General features: G+C 48.5%; 1 protein-coding gene across 1 annotated transcript in view; it reads left to right on the forward strand.

The window, feature by feature from the left end:
- Window positions 1-16,066, forward strand: part of LOC146785787 (mast cell carboxypeptidase A-like) — a 330,342-nt gene that overhangs the window by 257,032 nt on the left and 57,244 nt on the right. Inside the window, exon 10 of the mRNA XM_085635046.1 lies at window positions 6,721-6,805. Coding sequence (XP_085491172.1) covers window positions 6,721-6,805 — 85 coding nt within the window. The remainder of the gene's footprint in view (window positions 1-6,720; window positions 6,806-16,066) is intronic.

The following is a 16,066-nucleotide window of genomic DNA, read 5'->3' on the forward strand; positions in this document are numbered from 1 at the left end:
TTGTACCTGCCAACCGACATTGACAAACACATTTACCATTCCAAATGGCAGGTTCGAGGCCATCAGGTGACACCCTAAGATGGAGCAATGAGGAAGTGGCATTTGCCGACATCTGATCTTATGATGTTACCAGAAGAGGAACCGGCTCCAGATAGGCTAGACCAAAATCTTGCTGTTATAGGTGACACTCAGAACCCCCTTGAATCGGAGATCAACACACTGGTCATCAATGTCAACCAAATGTATGATAACCAGACAAAGCAGCGCTAATAATAATAAGAATATTTATAAAGTGCTTGGTTATGCCTAATGGTGCCTCCCAGTGCTGCTAGAGAGTGACCACAAGAAAGATATCATGCCATATGTCTATCTACTTGATGGATATGAGATTCATAACTACGCTGGCATCTAGAGGAAATAGCCATGTTTTTAGTCTCCTTCGGAACAGTCACTGTTGGTTGATGGTTCCATCCTCAGATGGAGGAGTAGGGAATTCCGTGCCTGAGCTACTAGAAAGGCAAAGAGTGACCGCCCCATCTAGCTTTCCTTTTCTGCAGAATAACTGCCTGGTTTGTTCCTGATGATCTGAGATGACAGCTTGGTTTGTGGCATTTCACCAAAGAGGTGAGTTACCCTGGACCTCTATCATTTAGAATTCAATGACAGAAACACTTGGCTTTAATTAAGATTCTCTCTTTAAGGGGCAGCCAGTACAGGCTAGTCAGAGCATGCCTGGCAGCAGCATACCTAGGAAGATTCAGTACAAGGTGGGTGGCAACATTTTGCACTTGCTGTAGTTTCTGCAAACTCCTTTCAGTAGTTCTCAAGTAGAGTACATTGCAGTAGTTCAACTGGTAGGTGACCGATGCATGTGGGATGATTTTTTTTGCTGAGAGTGGAAGGACATCAAAGATCTTTTTTAACATATTTGGGGTTTTAAAGCACTTTCACCGCACAGCAGCTATCTGGTACTCTAATGATAATTCCAGGTCTAACCACACTCCCAGATTCTTTATTTTTTTCTTTGGGACAAGGGTGGGGCCCATTACGTCAGGCCACCAAGCTGATGGCCAAATAGAGGGACTTTTCCCTACAATGAGAACCTCAGTTGTGTTACCATTTAATTTGAGGCAGCTATTGGTCATTCATTTATCCACCTCTGTCAGGCACATCTCATATTCTACAACCTCCCTATCCGACTCCTGCTATTGAGCAACTATTAGTTGAGCGTCATCTGCATAGGATACAATCATCACGTTATGACACTCAACAATTTCAGCCAGGGGGCTCTCATAGATATTAAATAGCATAGGGCTCAACATAGAGCCCTGTGACACCCCAGGGACAGAGGATCGGATCTGAGGAGAAAGATTTTGCACCACTTGGCAGGAGCAGTCCTGTAAAAAGGATGGCAGACATTGCCAGGCAATACCTGTCGCATCACAGGCACCTAGCCGGTGTAAGAGTAGGCCGTGTAACACACAGTGCTGGCTCGCAGTGGGAGTGCTGCAGGCGGTGGGGTGGGGTGGGTGATGGAGAGGCAGGGTGGGGGGTAGTGGAGTCGGACATACGACGTCCACGAGTAAAGTAAGTAAATAAATAAATAAAACTATTTCCCTTGCGCATCGCTGAGTTTGCGATGCAGTGAGCGCAAGGTAAATAGTTGTATTTGCTTACCTTACTCGTGGACGTCGTATGTCTGACTCCACTACCCCCACCATGCCTCACCCCAGCCCACCACCCCGCAGCACTCCCACTGTGAGCCGCCACTGGTAACAGAGTGTCAGAGGCAGCGCTCAGGTCTGACATAATGAGTGCTGTCGTCTGGTCCCCATCAACATAGCTCCACAGAGATTCAGTGGCCAATAATAAGGCTGATTCCATGGAATGGTTCACCCGGAAGCTGGATTGAGCAGAATGCAATAAGTTATTGGCCTCAATAAACTTAGTGAGTTGGCTATTGACCAGTTTTTCTGTGACTTTTCCGAAAAAGGGGAGCAGGGAGATAGGTCTTACATTTTCCAACTGTGAGGGGTTTGGGGAGGGGTTTTTCAGTCATGGAATAGCCATTGCCTGTTTCCATTTCAGGGGCACTAGTCCCAGTGTGAAAAACATGGCTAATAGGTTGCTAAAATAGGACAGAATAGCTTCCTGTGCTTGAACGAGGATTTTAGCAGGGGCTGGGTCCAATGGAAACCCAGATGTAATGTTACCCAAAAGCCCATTGAGCTCACTGTTGGGGGGGCACCCTAAAGCTGAATAAGACGGGCCCCTGTTCGGTGGTTGTCACAATAATATCCTGCTGCACAGAAATTTCTAGCCTCTTGAGGGAAGGCCTCATAGATTTTTGAGATCTTATAGCAAAGAAACCAGCAATTTCATTGCAGCTAATCTTTGATGGTGGGTTGCAAACTGCCACACGATCTAGAGAGGATAGAGATTTGACTATAGAAAATACATCTTTTGTAAAGTTTGTGAGGACTAAATTCTGTGGGTGTAGTAAGCCCTACGTGTACAGCGGATTGATCAATGGTATCGTTTTAAAGCCTGCTTATCTACATACTAGCTTTCTATACTATAGTCTCTCTGCCATACTCGCTCCAGAAGTTTACAGTCTTTCTTGGAGAGAGATAGATCTTTCGTGAACAACTCTGCAGTGGGTCGGGTACGTGTCCTCTTGATCTGAGTTAAAGGGACCACCAATTTCCAATGGCAGTAAAAGCTGCTTCCACATCTTTACAGGCCATTGGGCTCATTTGATGTAGAGCGTTCAGCAGACACCCCAGTGACATTTTTGTCCATTTACGGGATTTGCTGCATTCAAGTTTTGGTGGTCCCCGCGCATGGTATGACTAGCTATATCTGGATGAGGATAATTCTATGATCTGGACAGATTACCTGTTCAGGAAGCTGAACTGTACTGTTGGCAAAATTAGAAAAAATGGGATTTAACTTGTGCCCCAGCTGGTGCGTGGGTGTTTTAACTAGCTGTGTTAGCTGCAGAATTCCTAAGTTCTCAACCAGTGTATAAGCTGCAGAGCAGTTTTATCATCAATAGTGTACATTTAGAACCACTAAGACCAACATATGCTTCTTGCGAAGTGCATAAGATGGTATTATATCCAGTAATGCTGAAATAAACTGCATTTCAGATCCGGGTGGGCGATAGATTAAAAAACTTGCAATGGTGGACTCACCAGATATTGTAAAAGCAAAGAAGGCTGTATCACTATCCTGTACATCTAAGGCTGTGAGATAACACTGTAAGATATGTTTAAAAATGATTGCAATGCCTCCCACATGCTGCGAGATGTGATGGCATCTCACTTTACCATAGCCAATTGGAATGGCATTCAGAATGTCCATTGCTGAGGAGTCAGAGAGCCATGTTTCTGTTAGAAACAGAAGGTCAGGGGACTGTGAAGAAAGAATGTCAAAAATCTCTAACTTGTGCTTAGGTAGCGAACGGCAATTAACCACCAAACACTGCACCGCTTGTCTTGTCTGACCCTTTCCACCTGAGCCCCCCTTCAGTGTAAGCTCACCTCTTAGGTCAAAGTTGCAATGATTGCACCATGGAACTCCCTTGGAGATGAAATTGATCGGTTGCAGTTCACTGCTATAACAGGTGCGAGCTGATAAAGTCAATCTCTGGTATAGGTAATGGCACAAGTTTGTCCAGGGTAGGCCGGGGTCCTGGCCCCTGGTCCTGGCCGGGTGCGGACAGGCGCAGGCCGGCACAGACGGGCTTGCCTTTGGAGCGCCAGCAGCACGCACAGTGTGTGACTGCTGCACGTTCGGTACATCGGCTGTGGCCCTGTTGTGCTTAAAGACTAGAACGCAGCCTATCAAAATGGCGGCTCTAGTGGGAACATAGCGGAAGTGGGTACACAGCCATCCTTTTATCCTGATAGCTGCCCGATTAGCTCACACTGGCCTGCCCCATGTAAACCATTACTGGAAATAAAGTAAGGAATAATCCAAACACTATTAAACACAAGCGTTAGGGCTGAGAAAAGAAATTTTTAAAAAAAGAGCAGGCCACTTTACCCTGCCCGTACAAACAGAGGTAAGTGAGCCAATTTGAGAAACAAGATATAGTGGCAGAGTTAAAAAAACATAATAACATGTACTTTGAAACACACAATAGTCTAGAAAAAACATTAGAACATGATAGCAAGATAGTCGTCTCTCGTATTTAACAAAGATGCCGAAGGACAGAACTGATGAAATAACTTCCATAAAGTTGGCCTCCCAGAGAACACAGAAGGGGCTAAAACTATTATCTACATTGATAACTGGCTGCAGACTGTGGCTTCCCTGTAGGGCTTGTCGGTAATGTTCGTGGTAAAAATCACTAACAGTGTGCTGACCAAAACCTCTACACCGGGAGCCCCACTACGACTTATAGTGGCCAAGAACTTCAACTTATGGGACCGAGATGCAACGGGCGCACTCGGGCCACCCTGAGTGCTCGATAACTACAGCATCTTGATTTTTCTGGACTGCACGCTATTTGTGTTGAAACACTGGGCCTCCTTTCTGCGTGTTAAACAGAAAGTAAGAAACTTAGTGAGCTTGGCCTAACCTATGCCCTTCTTTCCCCATCTCACTTGAAAATTGTGCCAGACCAATGCTCCCACTTTTATATCGACATAGATGATGTCTAAGCCTGGATCGATTGCTACCAGGCTGAGTTGAGTGCAAGGGAGGCCAGGGGCCTGCCACAGTGATCTCCAACACAATGTAATCACTGACGCTGCATGGGGCGGCTCCGCGCGTACCCAGATCCAGGATGACAATAGAGTGGCCCTCACAACCACGGCCATCCTGCATGACTCTGCCCCAACCTCTCTCACTGGAGACATAACAGGTGAAACAACAGGCTCTGACTTCAGTGGCAACTCATATGCTGGCACCCTGGTAACTCCCCAAACATTTGGTGAACTAGTATAGCCCCTGGAGACACTATGGTCCCATAAATGCTGAGCCGAGGCAATGCTCCTTTACTGCTCTCACAGTTCCCCTTACATTTTTCCTTCGGGACGTGGTGGCCCAATAGATAAGCTGCACTCTGATAGATTTTGGGACCTCACTCTCTCCTGGAAGATAAAGCCTACCCAACGCTGTAGCCACACCCTCACATTTCTGTTGTTCACAGTTATGGTTTTGGAGTTGTACTGTTTTGATTTTTTTGCCATTCTGCAACTGATTGGGAGTTTGACAAGAGTGGTGGGTTATCAATCCGGGTATCCCATTATTATTTTGGGGGTGGGGTCCAGTGGAGGGCTTGCACAGGTAGCCATAGTTGTGGCCATACACCCCTGAAATGTAGACATTCACCCTACTCTAGGAAGGCAAGGCATGACAGTCAAAGGTAAATACGTGTTTACAACTTGGATAGCGAGGGGATTGGGGCTTGGGCATTGTCAGTAAATGCTATAAGATTTTGACAGCTGAAGCTGTGAGGGAACAATATAGAGCTGCCTCTAGAGACTCGTCTAATGGCAGCAGAAGGGGCCAGATTGTGTCATAAAAGGAAGGAACAATCTGTTTTATGCTAACCGCATGGTGTATGCTAGAGGCGCAGAGATCTGGATCAAGTTAGGAGGACCTACCCTTCACCAAGGAAGAAGAACAACTTGACCCTACGGTTGTTACATCTTGCTTTAAGGGTGACTAGACAACCAACCAATAGTGTTGGGTAGAATTTTTCCCCCTAATGTTGACAATTTAACCATTTTGGAAGTATTATCTAGGAAGTTAACCACATCAGTGCATATACCTTGGGTACTGGGGGCAATTTTAAATGTCCTTATGTAGCCCTTGACCACTCTCACCCACCGTGCGTAATGCTAAGACCATGAGTGCATGAACAGTCCTGGAGGTGCAGAAATGGATTCGAGAATACTCCTTTTTCCCCCTCCACATTAGTTGTATGTTGCTTAGATTAGATTGACTGTTCCAGCATTCTTCAAGCAACTGTCTACCACAAGCACTAAATAGAGAAGACATTTTCCAGTCATAACCCCCTAGAGTTTGGATATTATTGGGAAAAAATACCCACTCCATTACTGGGCTTCCCTACAATGGGGGGCCTACTCATACCCCAAAAATTGATAAGATGAGAGGGGGGACTGAAATCCACACATTGTGTGACCTCTGTGAGGGTGGGGTACCTCTGTCCTTCCTGGTGCTGATCGAAAACAGAAGACGATAGGAGGGTTAGTTGCAACTCTATGGTTGGATTACACACACACTCCACATGCTGTGGAGAGCACACTGTGTAGAACCCCCGCACACAGAGAAATCCAAACTCTACATAACATAATACATGACCGTAGGCTAATCACTTGGTTTTCAAAAGCTAAACTCGGCCATTACAGGGTTTCTCTGCAGCCAAACAGACTGGTGGAGGAGAGATCAGGGCGACCGAACAACTGGAAGGAATGGCAGACAGCCAGCTTATTTGTTATCGGTCTTCACATGCTCACTTTGTATATCAAAATATGAAAGTAGTGATTCTCCTTGTTTCTCTCAATGTATGCATATTTCAGTGCAGTAAAAACTTTCAATTAATGTATTTGATGGTTATTACACAAATAACGCATAGTAAAAATGTATTCTTTGTCAGGCTCCACTTAACACCTTAGAGTTATCAACAAGTACTTCACAGTCTTTGTACCTTTGAAAACTTAAAAGTAATTTCTTCCAATTCAGAATGCTGTTGCAAAAGCTGCGGTGGAAGCTTTGGAAACTGCATATGGGACAAACTACACATACGGACAATTAGCAACTACAATTTGTAAGTTTTTTTCTGCATTTTTTATTTATGGAGCACGTGATTCATCTCTAAACATGACAATTAACTGTTATATTTATGTGTGATAACTGTGGTCACTTTGGGGGAAGCCAATACTGCAAATGGGTCTGACAAGCTGTTGCAACCTGCAGTAGCAAACCCCACACCAAGGGTGGGGATTGAGAAGGTCCAGGCGCTCTTTGCCTTGAAACACCCACAAACCTATGAGCTTTGCAGAATTCACAAATTCCAGTTAACCAAGTAAATGTTCAGAGTTTAGCTCCAGCAAAGAAATGGAGCAAAACATTTCAGGGTCGGAAGGGAAAACATCCCCTAATAACAAGCATTTGCAATGCAATTGGTCTCGCCTTTGGGACCTTATATGTATTTAGCTGACCTCTGCTGGTTGTTTTCTATCAAGAAAGTTAAAGAGGCAGCTGCTTGAAAAATAAAAACAAGAAAGTCTCGCAGCAGAAAGCAATTCTGGTAGTTTACTTACCTCTGCTGGTCTTTTTCTATCAAGACAGTTAAATAGAGGCAGTTGAACAGAAAAAAAAGTCCCTTAGCAGAAGCAGACAAGTCAGAGGGATGATCTCCAGAGGCCACAAAGTACATACACATATAAGTATATACTATAGTATATACTAAAGTATATATACTCAAGTATATACTAATGTATATATATAAGAGGCCTTGAATCCTCGACATAAAACAAGGGATAGTTGGGGAAGAGGTGTCTACAGAGGAAAATTGGTTTCCCAAAGGAAAAAGAAAAGAAAAGAAAAGAAAAAATGTGCTTTTGCATTGGCTATATTTCCCCAAGGGTTATGTGTGCTTCGTATAATTCCGCAATGGGAAATGTAAATGACATTCCCAGTATTACGCCTGTAAACCGAAGTCTGATGCAGCTTTCCACGGAAATTAGTGCGAGAATTTCAAAAATCCTAAAAGAAGTAAATCTGCACCCATTCCTAGGAGTATTACTACAGGTGCCTATTTACTACTTTTTTGTGTCTTTGGCCTGAAGGATTACTTATACAGTGCCTGATCAAGTTTTTATTAGTTACTCATGAGTGCCTGAAATGACGGCACGCCTGCAAATATTTACTTTGAAGAATTAACTTTAAACATAATTGTCAAAATTGAGTAATACAAATCAATTTTGATTGCTACAACTAATGGCGAGGAAAGCACAAAGCAGGCTAATTTGTTCTCTTAAATTATTATTGTATATTTTTTCATTGCAATTATATGTTTATGTGGATATACCGACCAATATTTAGATTCTAAATTAAATGCAGGCTGTCTCACTGTTTGTGTGTGTTTATATTTACTTATGTATTTTTCAAGGTTTTTATTTTGTAATTATTGCTGCGTCTTATTTACTAATTTTATTAAGCTCTGTACATTAACTGTCAGCCACTGTAGGATGATAGGATGCAGAGCGATACTGAGTGAAATGGCAAACGAAATACATCATAAATAACCTGAAGAATCTGATTATGATTCATAATCCCCATACTTGTATTCCTCAGTCACTGACCTCCACAACGTAGGTTCTCAGTCTAAAACCACAGTTTACCTTCATGGAATGTCCTGACATTCATGAATTGGTTTCTAAAACCAAGCTTGAGTGGAGAGTATTCCAGAATTTGACACCAAGAGCCTCCAAGAAACCGACTCTGTTTTTGTTGCTTGGAACTCCTGTGGTAGACGGGGAGGAGGCAAGATGGCGGACTGATGCCGTCTCTGTGAACCAGCGCACAGAGGAGCTCCCGAGGCTGCTGTCCCTCTGTCTCTTCAAACACGATACTATGAGGATTAGTTCAAAGGACTGAATTGGCTTTGAAAAATGAGGAAAGGGAAAAACTCTCTACTCGCATTTGGCATTTTCTCAGCAGGCTAATGGTTGACCGTTGTTGCACGGACTCACAGTCTGGAAGTCTCTCCGCGATGAATGCAGGCGATTGTGAGGATTGGCTTCAGGCGCTTACCGTCCACGTATGTGGCTGCACGTTTGGTGGCTTGGCAATTACCATTGTGCTTCTGTTTCGGCTCTACCCCGCGGCCACACCTGAATATCGAAGAATCCCAGGTCATGGCTCCGCCGAAGCTTTCAGCTAGAAGCACTCGGGCAGCTAATCGACTGCCAGTGAGTACAGCAGTGACTTCTGGGGGCGATCGGTTGGTGGTGAATGTGGAGGTTTTGAGGGTGGATCCCTCTAAGGAAGTTACAGGGCTTGGCAAGCCGGTATTGCGCTTTCTACATACAGGAAAGTCAGCGGAGTTATTCTCCTCGGAATCTGCTACCGAAGCAATTATTGGCAACAAGCTGGCAGAAATGGTTACTCATGCGTTTGGAATTTTATAAGATCTTTAAAAATGTTTTGTTGTTACTGTTTAGTCAGGTAATAAGGTTCATTGGGACAAATGGTTAGGTCTCCGAGTCATGGAATGAGACGCAAATTGTCTTTTTAGGTCGTATCGACTAATTTCGCTCATCAATGCCGATGCTAACATTTTTGCAAAGATTCTGGCGAATCACCTTGCCAGTATTGCTTAGTCTGGTATCCCCTCATCAGCATGGGTTCATCCAAGGGAGAGACAGTACTGCCCACGTTAATATGGCAGTGGTTGCCTCGGGCAATGAATCACATCGCAGGCCGATGGGGGTTAAAAGGTCGCTTTTATTTAGCAACATAGAAAAATAATCATAATGTCAAACAATGACTTTCAATGCCCCCGCCACCCCTCAATGATCCCCCAAGAAAAGTCCCCAAACCGATCCCCCAATGAAATTTCCCCCATATCGATCCCCCAATTAAAATTTCCCCCATATCGATCCCCCAATGAAATTTCCCCCATATCGATCCCCCAAGAGATTTTCCCCATGAATTTTTCCCCCACGTAGATCCCCAATTCTCCCCCACCTGGAACCTCTACCCCAGCCCCTTATTTCTCTTTCCCTTCTGTCCTAAGCTATTCTGCCTGACCCAACCCTTCCTACCTGCCTCAATCCCGTCCCAATCTGCCCCTAATGGAAAAAGAAGGAGAGGGGGAGGGAGAGAGAGACCCAAAAACCCAGGAACCGGGAAACGTTACCGTAACCGCAAAATATAAAACCTACAACAAAATAGGGAGGGTGGGTGGGGCACGAAAAGTGAGCGCGCCTCCTGCCTACCTGCTCCTGGACCCCCAACTGCCAAAAATTAGAACTCGGCGTTTGAACGCCAGCGTTCTAAAGCAGGCTCCCTGCCTGCACGTGCTCGGCCCTGGGCGATACCACAAGCCCGAAGCTGCCCGGGGGTGGACATTCTTCGAATGCAACCCCCAAGCCCCCATTTGGCAATGAATCACATTGCAGGCCGATGGGGGTTAAAAGGTCGCTTTTATTTAGCAACATAGCAAAATAATCATAATGCCAAACAATGACTTTCAATGCAAAATTACCCCACCCCCGCCACCCCTCAATGATCCCCCAAGAAAAGTCCCCAAACCGATCCCCCAATGAAATTTCCCCCATATCGATCCCCCAAATAAAATTTCCCCCATATCGACCCCCAATGAAATTTCCCCCATATCGATCCCCCAAGAGATTTTCCCCATGAATTTTTCCCCCACGTAGATCCCCAATTCTCCCCCACCTGGAACCTCTACCCCAGCGCCTTATCTCTGTTTCCCTTCTGTCCTAAGCTATTCTGCCTGACCCAACCCTTCCTACCTGCCTCAATCCCGTCCCAATCGGCCACCAGGAAAAAACCCTGTAAAGGTGTTTTTCCTGTCTCCCCCCCCCCCCCCCCTGTTCCCCATTTTTTTTTTTGGAGTATCAGATATTGTGCTAAACGCATTCCCCAAATGATAGAAAATCACCATTGCAAGAATAACCAGAGATTGTTTAATATGAAATATGCTCCCCAAACAAGAAGGAACGCCGCTACTGCAAACCTTCAACCCCACGGATGCAACCCCAAAATATACGATAACTTATCTTTAATATTTACAATGTACAATTCACTTGCAATGAACGGTAGATGTACACCATCCGCTCTGAAAAATTGAAAGTCATCTTTACTGATGTCCTCATGTGCCAACCAAGAAATGTCATTGATGAGACAAAACTGGCGTAGTTCCCTGTTAAATTTACGCCGAGCCCTGTCGATGGCAGAAAACTTCTCAGCGCCTCTCCAAACCCTCCTTGGCACCAGTGCAGTAAAAACAATTTTTGTATTAGGCCATGCAAGCACTATCTTGGCTAAATCAGCTTTCACCTCCAAAAGGAGTCCCAGGCCAGACAACTGTACTAAATCATTTTCGCACAAATGAATTAATAACACCTTAGGTAGCGGCTTTGAAGAAGCCAACTCATTTAAACTGGGCAACAGTTGACCCCATTTCATTCCCCTCTTACCAAAACACAATGTCTGCATCTTCAAAACTAAAGCCTAAATTTACACCATAGTGGCTCCTGTTTGCTTGTTTGGCTGCCCATCTGACGAAAGAGGTGCCGATTACGATCCGGTAAAAAATTCCCCGTGCGACTCGTATCCGGTCTTTTTACCGTACGAATCGTACAAGTGCCGTACGAACTGGCAATCACGATTCGCATGGTAAAAAGTCCATACGAACCGCATTGGGAATATTTCCCCACACGTCCTCGGGTCGGAAAATGTGTCCGACACGTCCTCGTACGATTTACCGTACAAATGTGAAAGGTGAAGTCCGACCGAGGAATCACGATCCATCCCGTGCGTCCGAGGCTACAACCGTATGGAAAAAACACCGTCCGCACCGAACTCCCATAGCAACCATGGAGACATGTGCCCGCATATGCGCCAAACACTCCCCCCAGCCCCCGTACGTCCGACACGTACCCCCCGTGTATGTACACCCCCACCCGTGTATGTACACCCCTGTACGTTCGAGTCGTACCCTCACCCCTGTACGTGTCGTACCACCGTCCATGTACACCCCCCACCCCTGTACGTGTCGTACCACCGTCTATGTACACCCCCCCACCCCTGTACGTGTCGTACCACCGTGTACCCACACCCCAGTAAGTTTGAGTCGTACCCCCACCCCTGTACGTGTCGTACCACCGTGTAATCACACCCCAGTACGTTCGAGTCGTACCCCCACCCCTGTAAGTGTCATACCACCGTGTACGTACACCCCTGTACGTTCGAGTCGTACCCCCACCCCTGTACATGTCGTACCACCATCAATGTACACCCCAGTACGTTCGAGTTGTACCCCCACCCCTGTACGTGTCGTACCACCGTCAATGTACACCCCAGTACGTTCGAGTCGTACCCCCACCCCTGTACGTGTCGTACCACCATGTACCCACACCCCAGTACGTTCCAGTCGTACCCCCACCCCTGTACGTGTCGTACCACCGTGTACCCACACCCCAGTACGTTCGAGCTGTACCCCCACCCCTGTACATGTCGTACCACCGTGTACCCACACCCCAGTACGTTCCAGTCATACCCCCACCCCTGTACGTGTCGTACCACCGTGTACCCACACCCCAGTACGTTCGAGTCGTACCCCCACCCCTGTACGTGTCGTACCACCGTGTACCCACACCCCAGTACGTTCGAGTCGTACCCCCACCCCTGTACGTGTCGTACCACCATGTACCTACACCCCAGTAAGTTCGAGTCGTACCCCCACCCCTGTACGTGTCGTACCACCGTGTACCCACACCCCAGTATGTTCGAGTCGTACCCCCACCCCTGTACGTGTCGTACCACCGTGTACCTACACCCCAGTAAGTTTGAGTCCTACCCCCACCCCTGTACGTGTCGTACCACCGTGTACCCACACCCCAGTACTTTCGAGTCGTACCCCCACCCCTGTACGTGTCGTACCACCGTGTACCTACACCCCAGTAAGTTCGAGTCCTACCCCCACCCCCACCCCTGTACGTGTCGTACCACCGTGTACCCACACCCCAGTACGTTCGAGTCGTACCCCCACCCCTGTACGTGTCATACCACCGTGTACGTACACCCCTGTACGTTCGAGTCGTACCCCCACCCCTGTACGTGTCGTACCACCGTCAATGTACAACCCAGTACGTTCGAGTCGTACCCCCACCCCTGTACGTGTCGTACCACCGTGTACCCACACCCCAGTACGTTTGAGTCGTACCCCCACCCCTGTACGTGTCGTACCACCGTGTACCTACACCCCAGTAAGTTCGAGTCGTACCCCCACCCCTGTACGTGTCATACCACCGTGTACCCACACCCCAGTACGTTCCAGTCGTACCCCCCGTTCAATGTACACCCCCCCCTGGATGTACACCCGTGTACGTGTCGAACCCCCACCCGTGTACGTGTCGTTCCACCGTCAATGTACACCCCAGTACGTTCCGGTCCTACCCCCAACACAACCTCCTAAGTACGGAGCGCACCCTAGGCCCCAACATCACAACCGCATGTACGAGTCGTACCAACCCACACACAAGGACAGCACCGTACAACCAAATGGCCCATGTACACACCGTACACACGCTCAAAACGCACGTACACAACCAGGACAAAACAAAACCACACAATAATACACTATACGAATGGCACAAAGCCACTAAACATGGCCAACAAACACTACAAAAACACCTTCACTGACCTGCAACTGCCAAAGACAAACAGAGGCCCAAAACACCACCACTACTTATAACACACCCACCCAAACTTCAAACACAGCCACACCCACCCATGGACCAATAAAAAGGGCCCACACACACAAACCATGAGCCTTTGCAACAGACTCACTGCTGCCAGACACCACAGCACCATACTACAAGCTTCATCACACCTTACACTTGCACACCTTCACACAACCACCTTCACAAACACACCCTCATCACATTCACACACACACACCCACAACCATCCACACACACTCCCCAACATCCACACACCCCCCCCACCATCCACACCCACACCCCTCACCATGCCCACCACCAAGAATCCAAAGTTCAGTAACCGAGAGTTGGAGGTCCTTGTTGATGAAATCCTCAGAGTCGAGCCACAGATCTTTGGAACATTGGTCAGAAACACCAGCATGGCAGCAAAAACAGCCATGTGGCAGACCATCGTCGATGCTGTGAATGCTGTTGCGGACACCAGAAGGACCAGGCAGGAATGCCAGAACAGGTGGTACGATCTGCGGAGGAGGGTCCGAGCCAAGAGGCAGGAGGAACACGACCAGGCCAACGCCACAGGAGGAGGGCCCTCCCGCAGACCCGTACACTACCAGCCCTGGGAGGAGAGGGTGATGGCCATACTGCCGGTGGAGGCAGTCGAAGGATTAGAGGGACTCCGAGACCCGGGTGAGTACACAAACAACGCACCTCACATGGGGGGAACGGCATCCACAACCAAAATCACTAACAGGCACGCAACCACCACAAGCCATCGCATGACTCAACCACACTCCATGAGCACGCACATGCCACTGCTGCCACCATGCCCCATGCACCCAGCTGGACAATGTCAAGTCACAGGCCACAGAAGACACCAACACATGACACGGTAACCCGGATGGCGGGAGGCTTGGCCACAAAAATCACTAAGTGCAACTCAGAAGCAGACAACAATGCCCTCTGCCCATATGGCCTAGGTCACAGCCAGACAAACAGTGTGTCCCAACACAGGAATGACTTGCCAGCAAATGGCGGACGCCTTGCATCAACACATGGGGTGAAGGCACTGTTTTGCACATGACAGCAGCTGATGAACAGCCAACATTGTGAAAGAGTTGCAGCACACACCACCACAGCAGCAGCGCACAGACACACATCACACCCAATGGGTGCCTGCAGATCAGAAACAAACTCACATCAACAAGCCAAGGGCCACTCAAAGATCTGCTAACAGTGTGTGCCCAGGAAGCTGGGCTGAGGTGACAGAGGGTGACACACAGAGGGAGGGAGAGGGGGACAGAGAGGGAGGGAGACGGACAGAGGGAGGAGGCTGACACACGGAGGGAGGGAGAGGGGGACACAGAGGGAGGGAGAGGGGGACACAGAGGGAGGGAGAGGGGGACAGAGAGGGAGGGAGAGGGGGACAGAGAGGGAGGGAGACGGACAGAGGGAGGAGGCTGACACACGGAGGGAGGGAGAGGGGGACACAGAGGGAGGGAGAGGGGGACACAGAGGGAGGGAGAGGGGGACAGAGAGGGAGGGAGACGGACAGAGGGAGGAGGCTGACACACGGAGGGAGGGAGAGGGGGACACAGAGGGAGGGAGAGGGGGACAGAGAGGGAGGGAGAGGGGGACAGAGAGGGAGGGAGACGGACAGAGGGAGGAGGCTGACACACGGAGGGAGGGAGAGGGGGACACAGAGGGAGCGAGACACAGGGAGAGCAAATCAGCCGTGTGGCGTGTGCGAATGTCTGCTCGTCAGCAGGTAGACTGCGTGCATGTAGACAAGGGTGGCCAGTCCCAGAACCCCCCCTCTTCACCATGGCAAAACACAGGGCCATGTCACAACCTGTTCACGAGCACAACGACAGCTACCTGGATCATATAAGTGTGTGGATCCACTCCATGTGCACATGTACAGTGCTACACGGAAGGCGCCAATGCATGGCTCGCCACACCTGCCCACTCCACTGCTGACTGCAGTCACACTTGACGCAGCAAGTAAGACCGTGCCACACATAGTGAAAAGGGCAAAAGTGGTGCACAAGGGACACACCCATGCACAAGTGCACTGTGAGTGGAATGCAAGACAGATCCCAATTCCAAGAGGAAAAGTGCCAACTTTGACACTGATGAAACATGGATGTTGCATGGACCAAAATTAACATTGTCTCTCTCACACACAGGTCAACGTCGTGGTTCACCCCCCAACACTGGGGGGGAAGCCTCACAGGACCCGGATCTGCAGGAGCCCGATCCCACCGGCAGCGACCACTCTCACCACTCTGTGGACGACCCCGACCGACCTGGCCCCTCTGGTGTCCAACCACCTGCAGCACCTGTGTCAGGTACAACTGTGCCAACCACCACCCCCACTCCTGCCACATCCCAGGAGACACCCAGGATCCCTGCCCCAACACCACAATGCAGCCAGGCTCGCCAGGAGGGACACGGTGTCCCGGGCACCCAGGAGGAGGCAGGCGACAACGCCAATGCCACCCCTCAGGAGTCCCGGAGACCCGATGTGCCCACAAGGGCAGGCCAGGTGCAATTGGGCAGGGGTGGTGGGAGTGGAGGACGGCGGAGGCGCGAGCCTGACCAGTTGGCTG

The sequence above is a fragment of the Triturus cristatus genome, chromosome 11, assembly GCF_964204655.1.
Source record: "Triturus cristatus chromosome 11, aTriCri1.1, whole genome shotgun sequence".
Lineage (NCBI taxonomy): Eukaryota > Metazoa > Chordata > Amphibia > Caudata > Salamandridae > Triturus > Triturus cristatus.